The sequence below is a fragment of the Pongo pygmaeus genome, chromosome 1 (genome assembly GCF_028885625.2).
Source record: "Pongo pygmaeus isolate AG05252 chromosome 1, NHGRI_mPonPyg2-v2.0_pri, whole genome shotgun sequence".
NCBI lineage: Eukaryota > Metazoa > Chordata > Mammalia > Primates > Hominidae > Pongo > Pongo pygmaeus.
In genome coordinates, this window is record NC_072373.2 from 13,202,145 (window position 1) to 13,227,551 (window position 25,407).

The 25,407-nt window shown below is 45.1% G+C and overlaps 1 protein-coding gene across 1 annotated transcript in view; it reads left to right on the forward strand.

Annotated features, from left to right (window-relative positions):
* Positions 1-25,407, forward strand: part of NID1 (nidogen 1) — an 89,972-nt gene that overhangs the window by 29,970 nt on the left and 34,595 nt on the right. The window contains exons 6-12 of the mRNA XM_054501877.2: positions 2,171-2,422; positions 5,047-5,247; positions 8,659-8,904; positions 10,621-10,764; positions 17,567-17,692; positions 21,285-21,434; positions 22,821-22,943. Coding sequence (XP_054357852.1) covers positions 2,171-2,422; positions 5,047-5,247; positions 8,659-8,904; positions 10,621-10,764; positions 17,567-17,692; positions 21,285-21,434; positions 22,821-22,943 — 1,242 coding nt within the window. The remainder of the gene's footprint in view (positions 1-2,170; positions 2,423-5,046; positions 5,248-8,658; positions 8,905-10,620; positions 10,765-17,566; positions 17,693-21,284; positions 21,435-22,820; positions 22,944-25,407) is intronic.

Below are 25,407 nucleotides of genomic sequence, written 5' to 3' on the forward strand. Positions count from 1 at the left end.
TTTTCCTGAGATATAATTCACATACCTTTTTAAAGTACACAATTTGGTGGGTTTTAATAGTTGTCCAATAGTTGGACAAAGTTGTCCAACTATTACCTCTATCTAATTCTAGAACATTTTCATCACCCCCAAAAGAAACACCATATCCATTAGTAGTCACTCTTGATTTCTCAAAATGCTCCCAGCCCCTGTCAAGCCCTCGCCTACCTTCTGTCTTTATAGGTGTTCCTATTCCGGACGTTTCATACACATAGAATCGTACAATACATGACCTTTTATGTCTGACTTCTTTCCCTTAGCATGATGATTTCAAGGTTCATGCCTGTTTTAGCCCATATCAGTATTTCATGCCTTTTTCTTTTTCTTTTCTTTCTTTCTTTCTTTTTTTTTTTTTTTGAGATGGAGTTTCACTCTTATTGCCCAGGCTGGAGTGCAATGGTGCAATCTCAGCTCACTGCAACCTCTGCCTCCTGTGTTCAAGCGATTCTCCTGTTTCAGCCTCCTGAGTAGCTAGGATTATAGGTGCCCGCCACCATGCCTAGCTAATTTTTTGTATTTTTAGTAGAGACGGAGTTTCACCATATTGGCCAGGCTGGTCTCGAACTCCTGACCTCAGATGATCCACCTGCCTTGGCCTCCCAAAGTGCTGGGATTACAGGCATGAGCCACCGGGCCCAGCCTCATGCCTTTTTCTAGCCAAATAATACCTTAATGAATGGAGGTACCGTATTTTGTTTATCCATTCATCAGTTAATGGACATTTGGGTTGTTTCCCTTTTGGCTCTGGTGAGTAATGCTGCTAAGAACTTTTGTGTTCACATTTTTGTGTGGACATACGTGCTCCTTTCTCTTGGCTGTATACCTAGGAATTAGAATTGCTGGGCCATACGGTAACCTTCAATGTTCTTATTTGAATACAACAAAGAGCAATTTAATTTCTTTAGTTCTTTTTTTTCCCTGTTTAAACAATAATAAATATATGCAAGTTATAAATACTCAAAAATTATAAAAATTTATATATAGGAAATGAACGTTCACCACGTTTTCCCTGAGTTAACCACTGTTACCAATTTCCCCCCAGGTATATGCCAACATTTATTATGAATGTAATTTTTTAAGCAAAAATGGTATCCCAGATCAGTTTATTGTCAAGGTATTAAGGAGGCTTTTAAATTTGTCATAGTAGGTCTCAATTCCATTGTTCCCAATTGTCTAAATGGAACAATCAGCACCAGACATGCCAAGCTGGTTCTGGTTCAGAGGGCATGCCTGTGTAGCCTGGGCGGTGACTCTGTACTTGTCTGTGTGGCTTGTGCTGGCTGAGGCTCCAAGACTCAGACTGGCAGTGCTAACGCTGGGTGGTGGGACTGTATATGAGCCCATGGTGTTTACTAAAGTGTGTTATAGATCAGGCAGGCAAATGTCTATACTCCCAGGGCCATTCAGGTTAGCCTTGCTGTCCCAATGAAATGAGCAATTCCACACTCCTTTTACTCTCTCTCTCTTTTTTTTTTTGAGACAGAGTCTTGCTCTGTTGCCCAGGCTGGAGTGCGGTGGCACGATCTCGACTCACTGCAACCTTAGCCTCCTGGGTTCAAGCGATTCTCCCACCTCAGCCTCCTGAGTAGCTGGGACTACAGGCACCTGCCATCATGCCCAGCTAATTTTTTTATTTTTAGTAGAGACAGAGTTTCACCATATTGGCCAGGCTGGTCTTGAACTCCTGACCTCAGGTGATCTGCCTGCCTCGGCCTCCCAAAGTGCTGGGATTACAGGCATGAGCCACCGGGCCCATCCTCCTTTTACTCTCAAATGTGACAAATTCTATGATTCCCTTAGTTCTAGATCACCCCTGATATTGTTCTTCTTCTGAAATTCTATTTTTTACTCCTGTAGTTCCTCAATGGCTGTCCGTGGAGCCACCTTTTGTGCTATCCATTTTCAGTCACAGGAAGAGAGGCAGGGGCGGTGGAATTTTGAAGGCTTGCAGCATACAGTTGTGGGTAGTCTCAGGAAGAACAACTACTTTTGCTTACCCAAAGCCATTGACCCCAGTGCTGTTTTGTTTCTTTGCTTTCTTCACCAATAGGTACAGGTCCTACATATTACTCATGTTTGAAAGGCTGGCTTGGAAGTGATCTCTATATTCTTTCTTTGTCTTCTTGCTTAGGTTCCCCCCAGCGAGTCAATGGCAAGGTGAAAGGAAGGATCTTTGTGGGGAGCAGCCAGATCCCCATTGTCTTCGAGAACACTGATCTCCACTCTTACGTAGTAATGAACCACGGGCGCTCCTACACAGCCATCAGCACCATTCCTGAGACCGTTGGATATTCTCTGCTTCCGCTGGCCCCAGTTGGAGGCATCATTGGATGGATGTTTGCAGTGGAGCAGGACGGATTCAAGAATGGGTTCAGCATCACCGGTAATTTATATCCGACATTAAAATTAATGGGTCACACAGTAGTGCCTAGGGGGAGGCCTGGGGATGGATGGAAGGAGAACTCTGAGTCTGCAGACAACTTAGAAGCATGTTGTTGCTCCTTTTTGTCTGTAGACCGGGCATCCTGCAGTTCTGTCTTGGAAATAAGATGATGAGGTAAAATGAACATGTAATATTATCATTAATATATAGCAACTGAGACTGCCTAGAATTGGGTTTTGATTGAGAAGCAATTTCGTGGTGGAGATTTAGGCGTTTCTGGCAGAACGAGTGATATCGGCTCGTAGAACCTCACAACTTCACAGTTTGCTTCATTCTGTCAAGCCTGCCTCTGAATTCCAAAGCAACCTGAAACTGATCTCAAGCCTGCCTCTGAATTCCAAACCAACCTGAAACTGATCTTTGATATTTCCTCAGGATCTGCTCAGACAGAAGGAACCTGCCGTTTCTAGCTAGTTAATTAAGCCGTATAAACATAATCCTCAGAAGTCTTAGGAAGCCCAAATATCCTTGGAGTTTTTTAGAGACTGTGCCCTATTGAGGAAGATTCAGTCTTTACTGGACGCGTGGGCAGATGGCTTGAGGGATGTTTCCTTGGTGTTGTGTGGTGGCCTTCCCCTTGCTCTGCCAGGTCCAGCCCCACCTTTGCGTGCTGGAGGCCCATTCCCGGGAACAGCTGGGTTGGAGGAGTCTGTGTCCTTCATCGCTGGTCACTTCCAGGACCTGGAGCTTGTTGTGCTGGGGCACAGGTACCTAGCTAGCCACTGCCTCCAACAACCTAGACCTGCCTTCTCCCCCACTGCCCGAGCCAACCTGGAGCCTTAGCCAAGGCTTTATTAGAGGAAACACTGCTGGAAGCAGGGTCTCCATCCAGGCTGCACGCTGGTAACCCCTCCAAAAGTTATGGCATATAAATACATAAAGTGTGGCCATCTTAAGAAAGGAGAGGCTATGTATTAGAAAAGGAGCGAGGCCGGGCGCAGTGGCTCACGCCTGTAATCCCAGCACTTTGGGAGGCCGAGGTGCGCGGATCACAAGGTCAGGAGATTGAGATCATCCTGGCTAACACAGTGAAACCCCGTCTCTATGAAAAATACAAAAAATTAGGCAGGTGTGGTGGCAGGCACCTGTAGTCCCAGCTACTCAGGAGGCTGAGGCAGGAGAATAGCATGAACCCAGGAGGCGGAAGTTGCAGTGAGCCGAGATCGCACCACTGCACTCCAGCCTGGGCGATAGAGTGAGACTCCGTCTCAAAAAAAAAAAAGATTGAACTGCTCAAAAGATTTGCTACTTTTTGGCTTAATGTTTTTTCTCCCTAGTCCACAGGCATATATATTCTGAGTGTTATAACCATATTGATGCTCTCATGTAAACCAGATGCCCTTTTCTTTGCAAATATCATTGAGCTGCAGTCAAACTCACAGACCCCACTCCTTCCCTGCACAGCTTTTCACAGTTTGCTTTTTTAAATATGAGTTAATTTATATTGGTGCTATTTTGTAATATACATGGACTTCAGCTGGGCTGAGGGAGAAGAAGTCTTTGCAAATTCCCGACAGCAGCAAATCTGTTTACTACAATGATCCTTCTGAATTTCTCCTGGTCCTGTGTTATCAGTGAGATACTTGCCTGGGACTTGTTTAACTATAAAGCTGAGGTTGTCAAACTTTTTCGGCAAAGGGCCGGATAGTAAATATTTAAAGCTATGCCTAATTATTTTAGGCCATATGGTCTCTGTTGCGACGGCTCAGCTCTGTCATTGTAGAGTGAAAAGCAACCACAGACAATATATAAATGAATGAGCGTGGCTGTGTTCCAATACAACTTTTTGACTAGGCACTGAAATTTAAATTGTATGTAATTTTCACATACCATGAAATACTGTTCTTTTGATTTCTTTTTAACCATTAAAAAATGTAAAGACCTTTCTGAGCTCAAGGGTTGTAGAAAAATAGGCAGCTGGCAAGATTCAGCCCTGAGGCCATAGTTTGTCAACCCCTGCTGTCATGGGGCAGGTCATTGTGGAAAAAGGAGAAGTACTTTTCCTGCCTGTCTGGGGCTGCCGCCTTGCACAGACCAAGAGGAGTTCCTAAGCCATCATGGTAGCAGGTGATCCTAGGATGGTTTCTGGTACTGGGAATGGTTTGCCATGAGCAACTCACCCATCCAACCGGGACGTAGCTATTTCAATATTCATCACTGTAACTGGCATTATGGAGCACTTGACAATTTGCAGAACATAGATTGTATCCTTTTTTTTAATCATCAGGAAATGGAGGCTCACAGGAGTAAAGTTCACCCAGACAGAGCCTAGCACAGCTGGGAGTCCAACCCCTGTCCTCCGCTATTTCCAGCACAACCCTTGAGCCAACCCAACAGATGCTGGGCTGTGGCTAGGAAGCCTCTTCTCTCCTCTGTGTGTGGCTCAGTTGGGCCACAGGAATGTCTGAGCTCTGTCTTCAGTGTCACCAGCTCTATGTTCTACTAGCCAAACCAAACCACCTGCAGAAGGGTTCACACCAACCCCGCTCCACACTGTGAGCCTGCGGCAGGCAGAAGGGCGCGCTCCCCAGTCAGCAAAGTGACAGTCTCATCTTGTTTTTCAGGGGGTGAGTTCACTCGCCAGGCTGAGGTGACCTTCGTGGGGCACCCGGGCAATCTGGTCATTAAGCAGCGGTTCAGCGGCATCGATGAGCATGGGCACTTGACCATTGACACGGAGCTGGAGGGCCGCGTGCCGCAGATTCCGTTCGGCTCCTCCGTGCACATTGAGCCCTACACGGAGCTGTACCACTACTCCACCTCAGGTGAGCCCCAGTCATGTCCCAGGGCCAGCCCCGGACTGGCCACTAGCCTCGTGCTCTTGACCCACCACGGCAGCCTTGAACTGGGGCTGTCTCTGGGATCTGGAGAGGGAAATACACTGGGCCTTACAGTCACCTTCCTCTCAATTATAGACATAGGACGCACTACTCCTTGTAGAGAATTTTGTGCAAAAAAGACAATACGCATGAGTTAGAGTTGTAAAACCTGGACATAATTATTATGACATTTAAGTGTATTTCCTTTCAGCTCTTTCTCCAGTATCTATCTATTTACATGTATATGAAATATCCCAACATATAATTTCATGATAAACTAATATAATTTTATTATACATCTATTTGTACTTTTTTTTTTTTTTGAGACAGGGTTTCACTCCTGTTGCCCAGGCTGGAGTGCAGTGGTGCGATCTCAACTCACTATAACCTCTGCCTCCTGGGCTCGAGCAATCCTCCTGCCTCAGCTTCCCAAGTAGCTGGGCCTACAGGCACATGCCACCACACCTGGCTAATTTTTGTATTTTTAGTAGAGACGGGCTTTCACTATGTTGGCCAGGCTGATCTGGAACTCCTGACCTCAAGTGATCTGCCTGGCTCAGCCTCCCTAAGTGTTGGGATTACAGGTGTGAGCAACTGCGCACGGCCACATCTATATGTACTATTAAAAACTACATTTATTCTCCATTTGGTGCCTGGTTTTAAATAATTTCAAACTTACATGAAAACTGAAAATAGCCCAAAAAATGTTCACATACTATTTATGTAGCTTTACCAATTGCTAACATTTTGCCACATTTACTTTACCATTCTCTCTCTGTCTCTGTCTTTCCATATATAGAGAGATAATACAAATATATGTATACATATATATGTGTATGTATACTGACCATTTGAGAATAAGTTGTATATATCATGATAGATCATTCTTTAAACACTTCATTTGCTTTTCTTGAGAACAAGGACATTATTTTATAAGGCCACAGTACAGTTATCAAAACTGAGAAATTTAACATAGATACACAGTGATATGTATAGTTTTTTTTGTTGTTGTTTGTTTTGAGACAAGCTTTCACTCTGTCACCCAAGCTGGAGTGCAGCGGCGCAGTCTCGGCTCACCGCAACCTCAACCTCCTGGGCTCAAGTGAGCCTCCCACCTCAGCCTCCTGAGTAGCTGGGACTATAGTCACACTACCATGCCTGGCTAATTTTTAAATTTTTGTACAGATGGGGGTTTCGCCATGTTACCCAGGCTTATAGTTTTTATTTATATAAAATTGCAATCATACCACATTGTTATATCTTCACCTTTACAGTTAATGTCAAATCATGAATGTTTACTAGTCTCATTAAGCAGTCTTTGAAAACACTTTTTAAGGAATCTGTATGATTCTACTGGATGGCTATTAATTCAGACCATTCTTCTACTTTCTAAAGCTTGGGTTGCTTCCATTTTCTCCTCTTATTGTGAGTTGAAATGATTGTCTTAATCATAAATCTTGGCCAAATTTCTGATTCTTTTCTAAGACTCAATTCCTAGAAATAGAAGTTCTGAGTCAAACAGTAGGAATTTTTGATTTTTTAATTTAATTTAATTTAATTTTTGAGACGGTGTCTTGCTCATGTAGAGACCCACTGAATAATATTCATGAACGTGAACTCATATGTGGGTCATTAAACCCCAGGTTAAGACCCCCTTTGGGTTTTTTTTTTTTTTTTTTTTTGGTTGTTGTTGTTTTGAGACAGGGTCTTGCTCTGTCACCGAGGCTGTGGTGCAGTGGTATGATCTCAGCTCACTGCAACCTCTGCTTCCCAGGTTCAAGTGATTCTCCTGCCTCCACCTCCGAAATAGCTGGGATTATAGGCGCCCACCACCAGGCATGGCTAACTTTTGTATTTTTAGTAGAGACAGGGTTTCTCCATGTTGCCCAGGCTGGTCTCAAACTCCTGACCTCCAGTGATCCTCCCAAAGTGCTGTGATTACAGGGATAAGCCATTGTGCCTGGCCACCTTTTTAAAGGCTCTCATTAAATTGCTGTTAAGAAAGGTTGAAGCAATTACTGGAGTTTTGTGGCTTGGTTGAGTTCTCCTGGGGAGCTGGGAGACAGTGAAGAAGAGGAGGAACGAGCAACAGGACCACAGTCGCAGCTGGCTTGCAGCTGAATGGCCTTTCTGGCGTGTGGGAGCTGGACAGGAGGCAGCTTACACTGATCTTTTATTTATCCTCTGGCTTTTATGCTTCTATTATGGAGCAAATGCAGCAGAGCACAAAGACATAAAGAGTCTTTTATGCTTTTTTTTAAAAAAACAGAAAGTTGAGGGTTTTGTCGTATGGGCCATAGCAGGCCCTCTTCTGAGTGGGGAGGACTGTCTCTCCTCTCCTCTGTTCAGGCTTGCTCATGGTGCTTTAGTAATTTTTCCAAACCTGGCTACTGAAACTCATTTAATATCTCATTTTTTTGGTATTGCAGAATGGCTTGGTCTAGACCGGTATGTAGAAATCACCATTTATTGGCCAGACGTAGTGCCTCACACCTGTAATCCCAGCACTTTGGGAGGCCAAGGCAGGCAGATCACTTGAGGTCAGGAGTTCAAGACCAGCCTGGCCAACATGGTGAAACCCCATCTCTACTAAAAATACAAAAAAATGAGCTGAGCATGATAGCACATGCCTGTAGTCCCAGCTACTCGGGAGGCTGAGGTGGGAGAATCGCTTGAACCCAGGGGGCAGAGGTTGCAGTGAGCCATGATCGTGCCATTGCACTCCAGCCTGGGTGACAAGGCAAGACTCTGTGTCAAGAAAAAAAGAAAAAGAAATCACCATTTATTGAATCGTAATTGAGATAATCTATATAAAGCAGTTAGCACGTTGTGACAGAGTAAATGCTCAGTAAATGGTAGTTTATCTTACTATTAGTCTGCTTGATTCCAGAAATTGTACATACATTACCTGGTCTGATTCTCACCTTGACCTATTTTGTATGAGAAACTGAGACCAAAGATGTTGAGTCATCAGCCAGTGGCCACACAGCTTGTGAGTGGTACTAAGTGTAAATTCAGGGGCGTCTCTTGCCAAGTGTGTATCCTCTCTACCTGACTTTCATCTCTAGTTCTGGGAGTCTTCAAAACTTACAGAGAACCACTTGATGAGAAAAACAACAAATATACATAATACGAATAATACCAATGATCATATGGCAAATCCAGGTATTTCACAGAATGAGTCTCAATACAAACAAATGGTCTTATTCAAGCTGTTCTGTCTGATCTGTCATCTGGTAGCCTTATGGGCAGGGAATGCCACTGGTGCCTTTAAAGCCCTTGATTCAGCTTCTTGCATCCTTAACCATCTCCCCTTTGTCTCCCTGCCTTGTCCCCTCCATCCTTGCCACTCTGCAGTGATCACTTCCTCCTCCACCCGGGAGTACACGGTGACTGAGCCCGAGCGAGATGGGGCATCTCCTTCACACATCTACACTTACCAGTGGCGCCAGACCATCACCTTCCAGGAATGCGTCCACGATGACTCCCGGCCAGCCCTGCCCAGCACCCAGCAGCTCTCGGTGGACAGCGTGTTCGTCCTGTACAACCAGGAGGAGAGGATCTTGCGCTATGCTCTCAGCAACTCCATCGGGCCTGTGAGGGGTAAGGGGACACAGTTCATGCTGGGCACAGGTGCTCATGCATTTTTAAAACCCCACTCTTTGACATTGTTTTTGGTCTCTTACTCTCAGTCTATAGAAGAAAATTATGCTAAAGTATCTTCTGGCAGGAAAAAAAGAATGTCTTATTGTTTTTGATTCTTGGAAAAACTGCCTGTCTGTTCTTCTAACCAAAGGCCTATTCATGATTCTATTTAGAGTAAAGTGCAGAATGCTAACCTGTTGAGGTGCCTTACAGAGTGGACCCTCTTAAGGCTACTGCTGGCATTGGCAGGGCTTTAAAAACCCTTTAATATTCAACCTTGAAAGAAATTGTAGGCCAGGTCCAGTGGCTCACGCCTGTAATCCCAGCACTTTGGGAGGCTGAGGTGGGTGGATCACTTGAGGTCAGGAGTTTGAGACCAGCCTGGCCAACATGGTGAAACCCTGTATCTACTAAAAATACAAAAATTGGCCAGGCATGATGGCACATGCCTGCAATCCCAGCTACTTGGGAGGCTGAGGCAGGAGAATCGCTTGAACGCAGGAGGCAGAGGTTGCAGTCAGCTGAGATTGCACCACTGCACTCCAGCCTGGGTGACATAGTGAGACTCTGTCCCAAAAAAAAAAAAAAAAAAAGAAAAGAAATTGTAGGGCCAGGCGCAGTGGCAAAAATAAATTGTAGGGCCGAGCATGGTGGCTCATGCCTGTAATCCCAGCACTTTGGGAGGCCAAGGCGGGCGGATCACCTGAGGCCAGGACTTTGAGACCAGCCTGGCCAACATGGAGAAACCCTGTCTCTACTAAAAACACAAAACTTAGCCGGGCGTGGTGGGGTGTGGCTGTAATCCTAACTACTCGGGGTGGCTGAGGCAGGAAAATCGCTTGAACCTGGGAGGCGGAGGTTCCAGTGAACCAAGATCACAACACTGCACTCCAGCCTGGGCAACAGAGCGGGGCTGTCTCAAAAAAAAAAGAAAAAGAAATTGTGTGGTTAGTGCCTGAGGAAATTAAATAAAATTAGGGAGGGAGCCTAAAAGAAACGCTTGCCCTGTGACTGCACATCACTGGCGCTGTGGTCTGGTCTGTGGGCGTTCCCGGCTGTCGGGAAGGAGCTGAGGTTTAGGGAGCTTTTGTGACATACCGGTGTCAGACTTCACATTTGTCCATATCTTTAAGCCTCAGGGGCCCTGTGTAATTGGGGTCTGGTCTGGGCCTTAAAATCTTTCCCTTTTTTCAGTTGTCTTTGATTCTTCCTCCATATCCAAATCATTTCTCCAGCTAATTAATTTGTCCTCACTTTAACTTTATGAAGCAGAAAGAAGGTAGGCGTTCTCCCTCCTATAGCAACTGCGGCTCCAGGCATCAGGAGTCAGTGCATTTTTGGTGAAGGACCAGATAGTAGGTGTTTTAGGTTTTGCCGGCTATGCAGTCTCTATCACGACGTGTCAGCTCTGCCGTGGTAGCACAAATGCAGCCATAGACCATACATAAACAAATGGACGTTGCTGGTTGCTAATAAAACTTTATTCACAAAAACAGGGAGGGGGCCATGCTGGTCCTGCCCCAGGGCAACACAGGAATTGGCTGGTGTCCCATTCCACTCTGCTCTTCTGTGATCACCTTCTTGCTCACCAGTTGTGGTTGACTTTCTGTGGAAGGAGGAAACCTGAAAGAGCTCCTGAAGATTCACTTGGTTCCAATGTCTCTGTCCTCACAGAAGGCTCCCCTGATGCTCTTCAGAATCCCTGCTACATCGGCACTCATGGGTGTGACACCAACGCAGCCTGTCGCCCTGGTCCCAGGACACAGTTCACCTGCGAGTGCTCCATCGGCTTCCGAGGAGACGGGCGGACCTGCTATGGTACAGCCTTTGATTCTGACTTGTTGGGGCTGGGAAATCAGGCGAGGAGGAGGCATCCAGATTCTGTAAACCAGAGAACTGGGTGCAGCAAGGAAGCACGGATGAGATAAATTCTAGTGGACATGCCAGGCCTGAATTATTTGTGCTTCACATTCACTGTTCCCGTGGGTAAACTCGGGAGTACTGGCCCATTCTTTTGTCTGATTAAGCAGCAGAGTAGAATTCCTAAGGCCACAGTCCACTCCATCTTAAGAATGCACAGGTTTAAAGGGAGTTGTAAGTCAGAGCTGTTAATGATAACACCAGTAATATAACGAATAACTATACTTTACCCAGGCGCCGATTGAACTAAGTGCTTCCCAAACATCATCTCATTTAATTCTCCAACAACTCTAATGAGATGGATTTTTTGTTCCTTTAAAAACAAAATTGTTTGATTGAGGTAAAATATACATAACATAAAATATACCATTTTAACACTTTTTAAGTGTACAGTTAAGTGACATTGAATGCATTCATTTTATTGTGTAACCATCACCACTGTTCATCTCCAGAACTCTCCATCTTGCAAAACGAACGCTGTACCCATTAAACAACAACTCACATTTCCCCCTTCCTTCAGTCCTTGGCAATCACCATTCCACTTCCTGTCTCTACGCATTTGATTATTCTAAGGATTGCATATGTGGAATCATATTGTATTTGTTCTTCTGTGATTGGCTTATTTGACATGGCACAGTGTCCTCAAGCCTCACCTATATTGTCACATGTGTCAGAATTTTTTTTCCTTTTTAAGGTTAGATAATATTCCATCGCAAGTACATATCACATTTTGTTTATCCATCCGTCAGTGGACGCATGGGTTGCTTCCACCTTCTGGCTATTGCAAATAATGCTGTTATGAACGTGGGTATGCAAATATCTATTGAAGTTCCTGCTTTCTGTTCTTTTGGGTATATATTCAAAAGTGGGATTGCTGAATCATATGGTAATTCTATCTTTAATTTTTTTTTTTTTTTTTTTTTGAGATGGCGTCTTGCTCTGTCGCTTAGGCTGGAGTGCAGTGGCGTGATCTTGGCTCACTGCAGCCTCTGCTTCCTGGGCTCAAGTGATTCACCTACTTGTCTCCTGAGTAGCTGGAACTACAGGTGCTTGCCACCATGCCAGGCTAATTTTTGTATTTTTAGTAAAGAGGGCTTTCACCATGTTGGCCAGGCTGGTCTGGAACTCCTGACCTCAAGTGATCCGCCTGCCTCGGCCTCCCAAAGTGCTGGGATTACAAGTGTGAGCTGTCACGCCTAGCCTTTCCATCTTTAATTTTTTGAGGAACCACTACAATGTTTTCCATAGTGGCTGCAACATTTTCTGTTCCCACCTACAGTGCACAAGCATTTCAATTTCTCCATCTCCTTGAAAACACTTGTTTACTGTGTTTTTTAAAATAGGAGGCCAGGTGTGGTGGCTTACACCTGTAATCCCAGCACTTTGGGAGGCCGAGGTGGATGGATCATGAGGTCACGAGTTTGAGACCAGCCTGGCCAACATGGTGAAACCCTGTCTCTACTAAAATGCAAAAACTAGCCGAGGGTGGAGGCGGGTGTCTGTAGTCCCAGCTACTGGGGAGTAGGAGAGGCAGGAGAATTGCTTGAGCCTGGGAGGCAGAGATTTCAGTGAGCCGAGATCACACCACTGCACTCCAGCCTGAGTGACAGAGTGAGACTCCATCTCCAAAAAAAAAAAAAAAAAAAAAAAATACGGGCCATCCTAATGGATGTGAGTTTCATTCTTCTATTTATTTATATATTTTATTTTATTTTTATTGTTTTTGAGACAGGGTCTCACTCTGTTGCCCAGGCTGAAGTGCAGTGGCACGATCTTGGCTCACTCCAACCTCAACCTCCTGGGCTCAGGTGATCCTCCCACCTCAGCCTCCCGAATAGCTGGGACTGCAGGTGTGCCACCATGCCTGGCTAATTTTGTATGTTTTGTAGAGATGGGGTTTTTCCATGTTGCCCAGGCTGGTCTCAAACTCCTGGGCTCAAGCAATCCGCTTGCCTTGGCCTCACAACGCTCTTTTCTTGTAGACGAGAAAACTGAGGCTCATTAAAGTGAGCCGTGACAAATGGTATTTGAACACAAGTCTCTGACTCAAGCATCGTATTACTCCATCTTCTAGTTGCAGTTATTTTATTATTTATAACTTAAGTTCAAATACTTTCATGTAGGCAGCTTGATATTTGTTTGTTACTTAATTGTAATCTACTGCCAAGGGGAAGTCAGTCCACTACTAAGGGCAAGGATGCCAAGTGCTTCAAGCAGTGCTATTTAAGTCTGCAATTAGTGAGAGGGCTCACTAATGAGCATAAGGAATGCTAGAAGTAAGCTTCCCTGGGGATGAATAGTGTGTTCACATATGGTTGGCCAGAAAAATGAACGGCTCCCTCTACCCCTGCTTGACCGAGGTATAAGAATCTGGCAAGCCCAGCAGTCTCAGAATTTGGGAATCATGCCTGAGGTCTGGAATCCAGCAGCCACAGCTAGTGGCAGATTTGGTGTGCTGATGTAACATGAAGGTTAGAAGATCCTGCTGTCAGGGCCTTGCGGTGTTGGCTTCACAGTGAACCTTTCATGCAAGGTGCCTGTCAGGGTGTCTGAAATACTGGAGAGCAGGAACTTCTGCGCATAGTGCAGGCTGTATGTTTGGCCAGCTTGCTGATAGCTTTGTATATGTGGTAGAATTCAGTCTGAGACTCACCTTCCTGGTAATGCATCGCTAGGGAGGGGACATAGTGCCTACTCACCTACAATCGTCAGCTTCCCAGTATTTCCTGCAAAGAGCCTGAGAGGCTTGAATGGCTGAATTGGCTCTGGCCAGTTCAAAGCAGCATGATGCTGTGTGCGTGTGAATGGGAGCCCTCCCAGTCTGTGAGACGGCTGGCGTGCGGCGATGGGGCTCCTTCACCGATCCACGCCTCCTCATTACGCAGCCGTGCTTCAACTTCATAAGCCTCCTGGATAGTAATAAAGTGTGGAAGTAACCCAGTCTGCTGCTGTTGAACTGTGACCTCGTGGCTGATTCTGCCCTTGGTGCCTGAGCTTGCCATGGTGGGAGTGCTTCACTTCAGAAGGCACAACCAGCCATCCTTTATGTAATCTGCACCATCTTAGAAAATCCTCCGATATCCTTGTCCAGGAACACAGGTGGTCGCATGTAGACTTGCTTTTGTCCTGTGGTGAGTGGTTCTTCTGACTTATTACCTCCGTGGAATGCGAGTGTATTCCCAGTCAGGACACCTATTGTTCTGGGTCACTAGAACATGCCTTGAAGTGTTAATGCATCGAGTCATGAGGCTTAAAATAGGAAATTGCATTAAGCAGATCACTTCATGTGTTATTTCGACTTGGGAAGTGTGTTAGAAGAGAATGAGGATGAGCCTTTGTGATTCAGTGTGTGCAGCGCTGATATAATGGTATATGACACCCCAAACAAGGGTGGTTTTGGTAAGATGTCGCACAGTGAATCTCCACAGTAATTTGGAAAGGATTTCACAGAGCTCTGTGATTCACTCTGGTCCGTGGCAGGATGGCTCCCACTGTTTCTCAGTTTAGAGCCTGTAGAGATAGTTTCGGCTCATCTCTCATTGAGTAATCGTTGAGTATGTAGAAGGCATTTAGCAAATTGGTAATGAGACTCTTCTCTAAGAGCCTGGCCTTTATAAAAGGGAAAAATTGGAGAAACTTAGAGTTGTTGAAAATATGTGAAAAGTAGCCACTCTGAAAAAAGTCATAAAGGAGGCAGCAATGACAAGAATGATCCAGGATTTTCCTATTGAGTTAGAAAGTGAATCTGTGAAAGGAAATCTCTTTCCAGAGAAGAGGTTGACCAGATGTTAAATAATAAGAATCATCATTTTCCAGCAGATACTGTGGTATGTTATGAGAGACAGTTATTGCCAGTTTACAATTTCCACTGAAGAAAGGGTTAAGTACCTGGCTTCAATTTATAGAAAAGAAGTTTTTTTTTTTTTTTTTTTTTTTTTTTTAAGACAGAGTCTTGCTCTGTCACCCAGGCAGGAGTGCAATGGCGCAATTTCGACTCACTGCAACCTCCACCCCCTGGGTTCAAGCAGTTCTCCTGCCTCAGCCTTCCAGGTGACTGGGCATTACAGGCACATGCCTCCCGGCTAATTTTTGTATTTTTAGTAGAGATGGGGTTTCACCATGTTGGTCAGGCTGGTCTCGAACTCCTGACCTCAGGTGATCTGCCAGCCTTGGCCTCCCAGAGTGCTGGGGTTACAGACCTGAGGCACCGTGCCTGGTCCTAGAAGAGAAGATTTAAATTATACATTAGGAAGGATTTCCAAACTGCAAAGACCGTGGACTATTAGCTCGGAAATTGCTAGGGTCTTGTCCCTTAAGAAAGGGTGTTGTCTAGTCTGGCGTGTATGTGTAAGCTGGCATGGAGGTGGAGGTTGTGCTAGGGAACCATTCCCTCCATCATCCCAGCAGCCCTGAGGTCCTATTTGTCAATAGCTTTTCAGGTAGGGCAAGAGAGAAGGGCCTGGTCACATAGAAGCTTTTTTCAAAACACAGCTTCCCCTTGCGTAAATGTTCCCAGGGAGGAACAGAGCTTGAAGAAGATCCCCTGTGATTTTGCTCTGTCTTCTTGATTGAAAACTGCTGCTCTGTGCTCTCGTGCTTTGGCAATGCAGTCTAAGTCACTGAGCCCTGCAATGTGTACAATGTTTCCAGACATCTGTGCTGGGAGTGTCCTCTGAGAGCTGCAGCACAGAGGCAGTGGACACAGGAAGCCCCTTTTTTCTCCCATGTTGCAGCGGCAGCTGATGGATGGAGCTGTGAAGTCCAAACGTGCTGGGTGCACTCCTCCCCCACAGCCTTCGCAGCTCCAGCTTGCATAACAGCCTGCTTTGGGAGGGGCTTTGTTCCAGAACCTTCTGGCTGTGCCTGGTTCAGTCCTGAGAACTTGTGTCTTAAACACGTCACAGAACACACACATATCAGTATAATCTCTAAAAGTTGAATAGCATTTGGTTTGGGTATTTGCCTGGGTACAGGATAAACTATGGGGCTGATGTGGCAAGAATGCTTGTCTTGTGCAATGTTGACCAATAGGCCACTAGGACATTTGTCTCACCAACGAAGGCCTGGCTAGACTGGACATTGAAGGTGGACATAGGAGTCTTTGACTCCCACGTGTCAAAGATTCATATGAAAGCATTGGGGAAGAGATTTATGAGGGGGAGAAGAGTTGTGTGGTCTCGGCCATTATGAGAAACATGTCTTATTTGTTTTAGGTCTAAAACATGTCTAAATTTGTTTTAGGCTAGGGGCTGTGGCTCATGCCTGTAATCCCAGCACTTTGGGAGGCCCTCCTCATGCACATCTCAGGGTTTTAGAAATGCCAGAAGTAGCTGTCTACACTCTGAGTATGAGGTTGACGTGGGAAGGACCTTGTGTAACTGTTCATTTCAATCCATCAGTGGCCACATAACCAGGGGGAATGACAGGTTAGCTCAGTTTCTTGCCTGGGCCCACCAGCCTTACACAAGTGGTAGCCACAGCCTGGCCCCCAAAGCCTGGCAGCCATCTGAGGGGCGTGTTCCCAGAGTTAGCCGAATTCATCACCATGACTGGGGTGTTGGATGAATTTCTAGTTAGTATAATCATAGCTGGGTGTTTGGAACATTGCTGGGTGCTTCTCTGGCCTCCATCCATTTTCCGTAATCTGCAGAAGAACCCTCAAGATGAGCAGTAGTATACTTATTTACCAAAGGGGGAACTGAGGCTGAGTAGTTGGATAACTTGCCCAAGACCACACAAGTTAGTAGCTAAAGGAAGCAGGATTTGAACCTAGCTATGTCCAACTCCAAAGCCTATGTTTGTTTGCTCCACGTTACCCTATGATGGTGGCTGTAGTATTGTCATATAAAACGACATCACTCTTTTTGTTCATTTACAATCTCATGAGTGAATGACTTCCCTTTTAGTCCATTAAGCCCTAGATAATATTCAAAAATTCACAATTAAGCTGTAAATTGTCCAACTTTCCTTTGTAACAGTAATGGAGAAAGTAATATTTTTGAATAATAGCATATTTAAATATACTCTCAAGTTTAGGATTTGAAAGTATATTTAATATTCAGAGACTCAGTATTCAGAGTCCAGAGATGTGTCTCTGTGTCCTTGTAACATGTATTTGGCAATCTAATAGCAGAGACTCATGTTCAGGGGCCCCAGGCTTGGCAATTAACTCCAGGAGAGGTGGGGGAAGCACACGTTTCCTTAGGAGAAGGGTGTGGGGATCACTCTCTCCAGTTATGCACAGACAAAAATTGTATTTAACACTACTTTTGATACATAGAAGATTTATTTTAGGCTAGGGGCGGTGGCTCACACCTGTAATCCCAGCACTTTGGGAGGCCAAGGCGGGTGGATCACGAGGTCAGGAGTTTGAGACCAGCCTGGCCAACATGTTGAAACCTCGTCTCTACTGAAAATACAAAAATTGGCCAGGCATGGTGGCACACACCTGTAATCCCAGCTACTGGGGAGGATGAGGCAGGAGAATCACTTGAACCCTGGAGGCAGAGGTTGCAGTGAACCGAGATCGCGCCATTGCACTCCAGCTCTGGGCAACAGAGCAAGACTCCATCTTGGAAAAAAAAAAGAAAATTTTGTTTTAAAATTGATCTATTCTTAGGTGAAAATGCTATTTTATTATACTCAGTAATGTTTGAAGAGATTTAAAAAAATCCTGCATTAAAAAAAAATTTTGCTGCAGATATTGATGAATGTTCAGAACAACCCTCAGTGTGTGGGAGCCACGCAATCTGCAATAATCACCCAGGAACCTTCCGCTGCGAGTGTGTGGAGGGCTACCAGTTTTCAGATGAGGGAACGTGTGTGGGTAAGTTCTCCAGGTAACTTTTCGAAACAGTATTCACATGGTGTGCATTAGCTCTTGTGCAGAAGGTCTGGTCCCAGGTAAAATGAGTCTGGTCAAGTTGGAAGGTGCTGGGAAGGGCAATTTATAAAGATGAATCAGACTTAGCCTCTGCCCTCCAACTATCTGGAGAGTTACAAGTATAATGAGTAAGCAACATTATTGCCTACACTAGTAATACCATCGCCTCACCTGTTGCGAGCTTTTGCATTACATTTGCCTCTTATAAACTTATTTTAATCATTTTCATTATGCTTTTAACAACTATAAAGCTATTAGACACGTTTCTTCCAGTAATTAGTAGCCTTGGGATTCATATTGAGGGACCACCTTATAGGTACTTTTGTATCATTACCTATCTTAGATTGAATTCTACCTGAGTTACACCTAAAATTCCAACTGGGGTCATTCTATTTATGGATTTTAATTTTACTAACCATGAGCAGCAGCATAATTTCTTAGCCTTATTGAAGTAATTTGTGGCTATTAATTAGGCTAATTATGCTCTTGCTGAATGATGATTTTGGTGATGATGAGGATGGGCCAGCCACAAACAGCCAGATTATTTAAATTCTTCCTCTTTTTCCTCCTGCTGCACTTTGACCTGGTCATTCAAGAATCTTGAACGACCAGAGCCAGCATGTTCCCAGGTCTGGAGGGTGCCATGTCAAACGGGCATCTGAACTCAACATGTCTTCCCAATTTAAAACAGATTCCTCTTGTACCATGTCAGCAAACCATCTTCTTGCCTCTTCCTCACTGTTCACTAAACCCTAGAATGTTTTCTTTTTGCTCTGTCTCAAAGCTTGGGTAAGGCTGCCAAGGTCCTGGGGTGAGGTGGTGTCTTGGGGGTGGGAGGGAACAGGCAGTTCTCGTATTTTGAGTGTGACCCAAACATCTGTGAGCTCAGGGAGGCCGGTCCCCTCTGCACAGTTGAGATTTTCACTCTGCTAAAGTTACTTCTTTTTTTTTTTTTCCTCAGTAGAGAACATCAGTTTCTGTGTATTTGACCTGATTTCTTTCTCTGCTTTTTGAGGCTAAGGAGATTCAAAAGTTTAATTTTAACAGCCATACCATTTACATTACACTTCAGCTCAAGCTTGGGCAGTGGATACTTTATCCCTTGGGTGATGATGTGCACAGTAACTGGAACACCTGTGTGAAGCATGGTGACCTGGGTTTCTGGATCCAGTCATACCTGATGTCCACATTCACTGAAGGGGCAGGGTGGGGTGCAAGACAGGTGCTGGGCAAATGTCTGCTTCAGACATTTACTTTTGAGGAAGGCAGTCTCTCTGGGGCTCAGTTCCTTGTCTGTAAAATGAGGTGATTAGACCGGATCATTGGTTTCCTGTGACCCATGGAGCTCTTGGAGGTGCCTCAGGAGCTGTCAAGGAGGACACAGGCCAGCTGTGGGCAGGTTCTTGTCCTCTCCCCTGACCTCTAGCCTCCCTTTTTTTTTTTTTTTTGAGATGGAGTTTTGCTCTTGTCACCCAGGCTGGAGTGCAATGGCGCGATCTTGGCTCACTGCAACCTCTGCCTCCTGGGTTCAAGTGATTCTCCTGCCTCAGCCTCCCGAGTAGCTGGAATTACAGGCATGCGCCACCACTCCCAGCTAATTTTTGTATTTTTAGTAGAGACGGGGTTCACCATGTTTGCCAGGCTGGTCTCGAACTCCTGGCCTCAGGTGATCTGCCTGCCTTGGCTTCCCAAAGCGCTGGGATTACAGGTGTAAGCCACCACGCCCGGCATACATATTTGAGGGAGAACATCTTCGCCCCTTTTAATTGGCTCCTTTGAGACTCACTGTGTAGAGAGAAGGCTCACTGTAGAACCAAGTCTGCCTACACGCGTTCAAAGAAATAACTCTGGCTTGTCACTGAGTAATTGAGTGGTCATTCCATCTCTCTTGGAATTCCTTGTTGAAACAGTGTTCTAGGTCAGAAGCCTGCACTGGGAAGGTTACCCTGCAGGTCAGAACGGGGCAAGGTGAAGAAATAAACGGGGCAAGGTGTGCTCTGCCAACTGTGAGGGGCTGGGGGCTCAGGCAGGGCATGTGGGCTGGCCAGGGTGAATTCTCTTTTCATGAGGATTGGTATCCATTATCGGGGAAGGGATGTTTGTGGACTTCCATCTTTGGCATTTTCTATAAACTCATGACTCTCTTTTCCACTGGGAACCAACTTTTGCAGTTAATTGAAATGTGCAAAACATGTTTTTGTGAAGGAAAGGTGGGCCTCAGCTTGCCCGTAAGTCACCTTGATGTGAAGACACAGACACCCCTCTGAATGGACATAGCCCTGTGACACTGGGCTGGCATATGGAGTGTGGTGAACTTGAGGTCCTACTTCACCCCCCTAGTCATCGTGGTGCAGGGCATGATAGCATACATCAGCTCTTCTCTCGAGGCAAGAACAGGGCCCAGGCTTAGGCAAAAAGCTGTAGCAGTTAACTTCCAATATGCCAAGCACAGAGAGGCCAGTAGATGGGACAGTGATTCTCTTAAGGGTCTTGATGATAGAACTCATGGAAGGAGGGCTGAGGAGTAGGTGAGTGTCACAGAGGCTAGCTGATAATGCTCCATCTTGTGCTGTTGCCTCAAGATGGAAGGCAAAGGTTGAGGTCTACAGGGTGATTTTCAGCTGGTTCAGTTACTCTGGGGTTCCTAAGGCACCATTGCATTTTGCTTCTGATTTTCTAAAAGAACTCAGATCCAGGACAGAGTCCCATCCTCACAATGTCAGAACACAAATCATTCCCTCCCAGCAGGCTTTGGGTAGTTGGATTATCCCAGATGAAGGAGGACTCATGTTTCTCCTCCATGAGTCTTCCTAAGATTGATTTCAGTGTGTCCTACCTTAAGTGCAGACAGACAGAGAGAGAGAGAGAGAGAGAGAGTTGGGGGGCGGGGGAAGAACATAAGGCAATTTATCTAAGGCCGTGTGGTTGACCCACAGTACCTGGTATATACCAAGGCTGCCTGCTCCAAAGGCTCACAGTCTTCCAACCATACCTATCTCCCTGCCTTAGAAACATTTATTTGTCCTTCCTTGGTGGCAAGTGGGTGACTGACTTGGGCATTTGTAGTGAATGTTCCACCTGTACAGGGTGGGCCAAGGCTGAAGACACCACGTGGAAGTCTCAGGTCCTTCCCTCCAAGCGGTCTCGACAGAGTTGCCATCAGAAGTGTGGCATCTGCGGATGTCCCACCCCCATATCCAGATGAAGGGAAAGTTGGGTCCTGGGGACCCGTGATGGGGATCTAGTTTGGAAAGTGGCCTGAGACAGACCCCTAGAGTGAAACTGAGGTCAAGCCAGGCAGAATGACAAACCACAGTGTCAGTCAGCCAAGACCCATCAGAGGCAGAACCCAGATGGGAGGAAACAGTGAAGGCAGTGGTACCAGCCCAGTGAGGAGTGGGGTGCGGGTGAAGCTGTGGACATGCCTAGAGGTCTAGGGTCCAGGCATGGTCCCTCTTTGTAGAGCTGGGAGGGGCACGTGGCCTGCTCAGGGGACTTTCTTCCTAAGACTGTGCATCAACCTTTTGTTCTAAAGCTGTCGTGGACCAGCGCCCCATCAACTACTGTGAAACCGGCCTTCATAACTGCGACATACCCCAGCGGGCCCGATGTATCTACACAGGAGGCTCCTCCTACACCTGTTCCTGTTTGCCAGGCTTTTCTGGGGATGGCCAAGCCTGCCAAGGTGTGTGGTTGCTCTGATCTTCCCCTGTGTGTAACCTGAGAAAGTTTCCTAGGTGGTACCTGTCATGTGCCAATCACCAACTCACTCCCAAATAGAAGAAAGAATTCTTCTGTCATCTCCACTGAGTAAACACGTTGCTTTTTATATCTCTCTAGTAGTTTGAACTATGCATTTTCTTTTGGGGGCTGTTCTCATTGGTGACTGTTTTGTTCTAGGTGACTAGTTCATTCAGGTGACAATTAGACACCTGCTCTCTGCTAGGAACCGGGGATATTTTCTGTCTTTCATGAAGAGACAAACTGTCCTTTTACATGGAGGATGTCCTTTTACATGCATGGATCTTAAAGTCTATCTTTTTATTTAATAAGATGTATTAATATATAGTCATTCAACTGGCTTGTTCTAACCTTCTCCTTCAAAAAAGCAAAGTTCTCTGATTGAATAAATGACTGTGGAGTCAAAGAATAAATGACTCAATAGAATCCTTCAGACTTGAGCTTCTTGGCTGCCAGGGTGTTCTTATAGGTAATTTTAGGTAAGATAGCCCATCAATAGAGTACCCTGAGTGTCTTGGTTTGCACAATTACTTGATATTATACCATAGAGTATTTCTAAAAAGTCCCAACTGAGATAGAATTTCTGAGATACTTTCTCTTTATTACTGAACATGTGAATGTTTTCTTTTCACTTGGCAGAGGGTTTTCTGCCAAGCAGTTAATAATCTGTTTGTAAACACTCACACAGTTTTGAAGCTCTCATTTATGACAGGAGGGAGAATTTTATAATACAAATAGATCCTATCTTTTCCCCTGTTGTAAGGTTGATGAAAACGTTCTTTTCTTTCTTTCTTTTTTTTTTTTTTTTTTTTTTTGAGACGGCATTTCGCTCTTGTTGCCCAAGCTGGAGTGCAGTGGTGCGATCTCAGCTCACTGCAATCTCTGCCTCCCAGGTTCAAGCAATTCTCCCGCCTCAGCCTCCAGAGTAGCTGGGATTACAGGCGCACATCACCATGCCCAGCTAATTTTTTGTATTTTTGGTAGAAACAGGGTTTCACTGTGTTGGCCAGGTTGGTCTCGAACTTCTGACCTCAGGTGATCTGCCCGCCTCGGCCTCCCAAAGTGCTGGGATTACAGGCGTGAGCCACGGTGCCTGGCCAAAAACATTTTTCATGAAAACATTGTTGCCAAAGTGAAACACATTTGTAAGTGCAACAGATAGAAACTGGGGAGTTAGTGACTTGATAGTTAATGTTTAGTGAGTTTTGAATTACTGTTCCCAGATCAGAAGCAGGTTCCCATAGATTTGAGTAAGTGGCTTAAATTACTGGGTAAACGACGAATTCTAGAAGAAATCTCATTGTCCCTGGGCCTGGTGGCTGTTTTACAGATGTGGATGAATGCCAGCCAAGCCGATGTCATCCTGACGCCTTCTGCTACAACACTCCAGGCTCTTTCACGTGCCAGTGCAAACCTGGTTATCAGGGAGACGGCTTCCGTTGTGTGCCCGGAGGTAAGGTGGGACATCTGGAGTCAGTAGCCCATTGCCCTATCCATGAATCCAGAGCACATGGCCCATTGCCCTATCCATGAATCCAGAGCACATGGCCCATTGCCCTATCCATGAATCCAGAGCACATGGCCCATTGCCTTATCCATGAATCCAGAGCACATGACCCAGTGCCCTATCCATGAATCCAGAGCACATGACCCATTGCCCTATCCATGAATCCAGAGCACATGACCCATTGCCCTATCCGTGAATCCAGAGCACATGGTCCATTGCCCTATCCATGAATCCAGAGCACATGGCCCTGGGAGAGAAGGTGAGGTGGGAAAGTAGGAGGCTCCATGGAGAGTTCTATGGGTTGTTGAGGTGGGAGATCAGAGCATGGACTGCAACGTACAGCATTCTTTGAAATGGTAGAACATCAGGTGGGAACATTGCCTGTAATCCCAATATTTTAGGAGGCCGAGGTAGGCGGATCACTTGAGGTCAGGAGTTCGAGATCAGCCTGGCCAATATGGCAAAACCCCCTCTCTACTAAAAATACAAAAATTAGTCAGGCGTAGTGGCATGTGCCTGTAATCCCAGCTACTACGGAGGCTGAGGCATGAGAATCGCTTGAACCTGGGAGGTAGAGGTTGCAGTGAGCTGCAATTGAGCCACTGTAGTCCATCCTGGGTGACAGAGTGGGACTGCCTCAAAAAAAGAAAGAAAAAAAAAGAATATATTTGACACCTTAGACTGGAGTTAACCAGTTGTGTTATTTATTTTTAATTACTGCTGCTGTTGTTAGTCAGATATCTTCATGCCACTATAAATGTTTTCAATTAGAGATAAGTAAACATTTTCATCTCATCACTTTTTAAGCAGTTAAAAGCTTTAAATGACCATCCCCTTCACTAGCCTGTAAGCGCATGGAGGACCTGTGAGCTCATTGAGGACCTGTGAGCTCATTGAGGACCTGTGAAGCTCATTGAGGGTGGTGCAGGTACACTTTATTTTTTTGTATGTTTCCAGCACCCAGTGGAGTGTTTGGTATATGGTGGGGCTCACAGCTATTTATAGCTGTTGAAGAAATAAATGAATGCACCAGCTCCATTCCTACAACAGCATTTGAAAATATTTGTTTATCTTCACTCTCACTAAGACTAGTTTTTAGAGTAGTTGTCTATCAAAAAAGAGAAAATATCAGATTAAGATTTAAATTTTGATGTATAGTAGCACATATCATTAAATTATTTTCTTCTGCTTAAAATGGGGCTTAGCAAACTACAGCCCATGGGCCAAATCTGGCTGTCTGTTTTTGTAAATAAAGTTTTATTGGAACACAGCCATGCTTATGTATAGTCTATGGCTGCTTTCATGTTACAAAGGCCGAGCTCAGTAGTTGTGACGGAGACTGTAAGCTCTCCAAAGCCTAAAAAGCATAAATAGGCTGGGTGCCATGGCTCTCGCCTGTAATCCTAGCATTTTGGGAGGTCAAGGTGGACAGATAACTTGAGTCCAGGAGTTTGAGAGCCAGCCTGGGCAACATAGCGAGACCCTGTTTCTACAAAAAATAGAAAAATTAGCTGGGTGTGGTGTGGCACACCTGTAGTCCTAGCTCCTCGGGGGGCTGAGGTGGGAAGATTGAGCCAGGGAGATCAAGGCTGCAGTGAGCCAAGATCACACTACACCCCAGCCTGGGTGACAGAGTGAGATTCTGTCTCAAAAAAAAAAAAAAAAGGATAAATAGCCTACTACGTGGGCTCTTAACAGAAAAAGTTGCTGACTCCTGGCTTCGATAAACCCAGGCAAAGCAACCTTTTGTTCCTGAAATTATGGGAACAAATACCACTACTCATAGATTTTAATGGGCAGGTTAAATAGAGAAGAGTTTATGATCATTTGAGTCAACACATTCCAGCTACTATTAAAAATGATTAATATTCATTATTTCCTCAGGCTTGCTTCACATCTCCAGCTTAAAGAGAAGCAGATGTTTCCAGTTTTGTTTTTTTGTTTTTTTAACCTGACTTTTTGTCCCCTCTTGAAAACTCTGTTGACTAAACAGAAACAGATCCAGGCGTGTAGGCTGGAATCTAAAGATGGGACAAAGTTAAAACCAATAAGGGCTGTTTTCCAGGATTGTTTCGATATTGGATCTTGTTCCCTTAAGAAGTTTAACATTTGGTTATTTACTGGAGAGATTGTGCACTAAAAACGTGTAAGAATGTTCATTGAGTTTTGTTTGTAATAGAAAAAAATATAAATGACTGCAAACAAGAGAACAAACAGATGACTGTTGGTATAATCCTTACAATGAAATGACACAAAGCAGTTAAAATGAATGAACTAGAGTTCAGGGGTAAGTCTCAAAAGCGTAATGTTGAGCAAAAGAAATTATAAAAGGATATGTATAGCATGGCCCCATGTGTATAAAACATAAGCCTATGTGAAAATATACCTACATGTGTTATGTTATGTACAT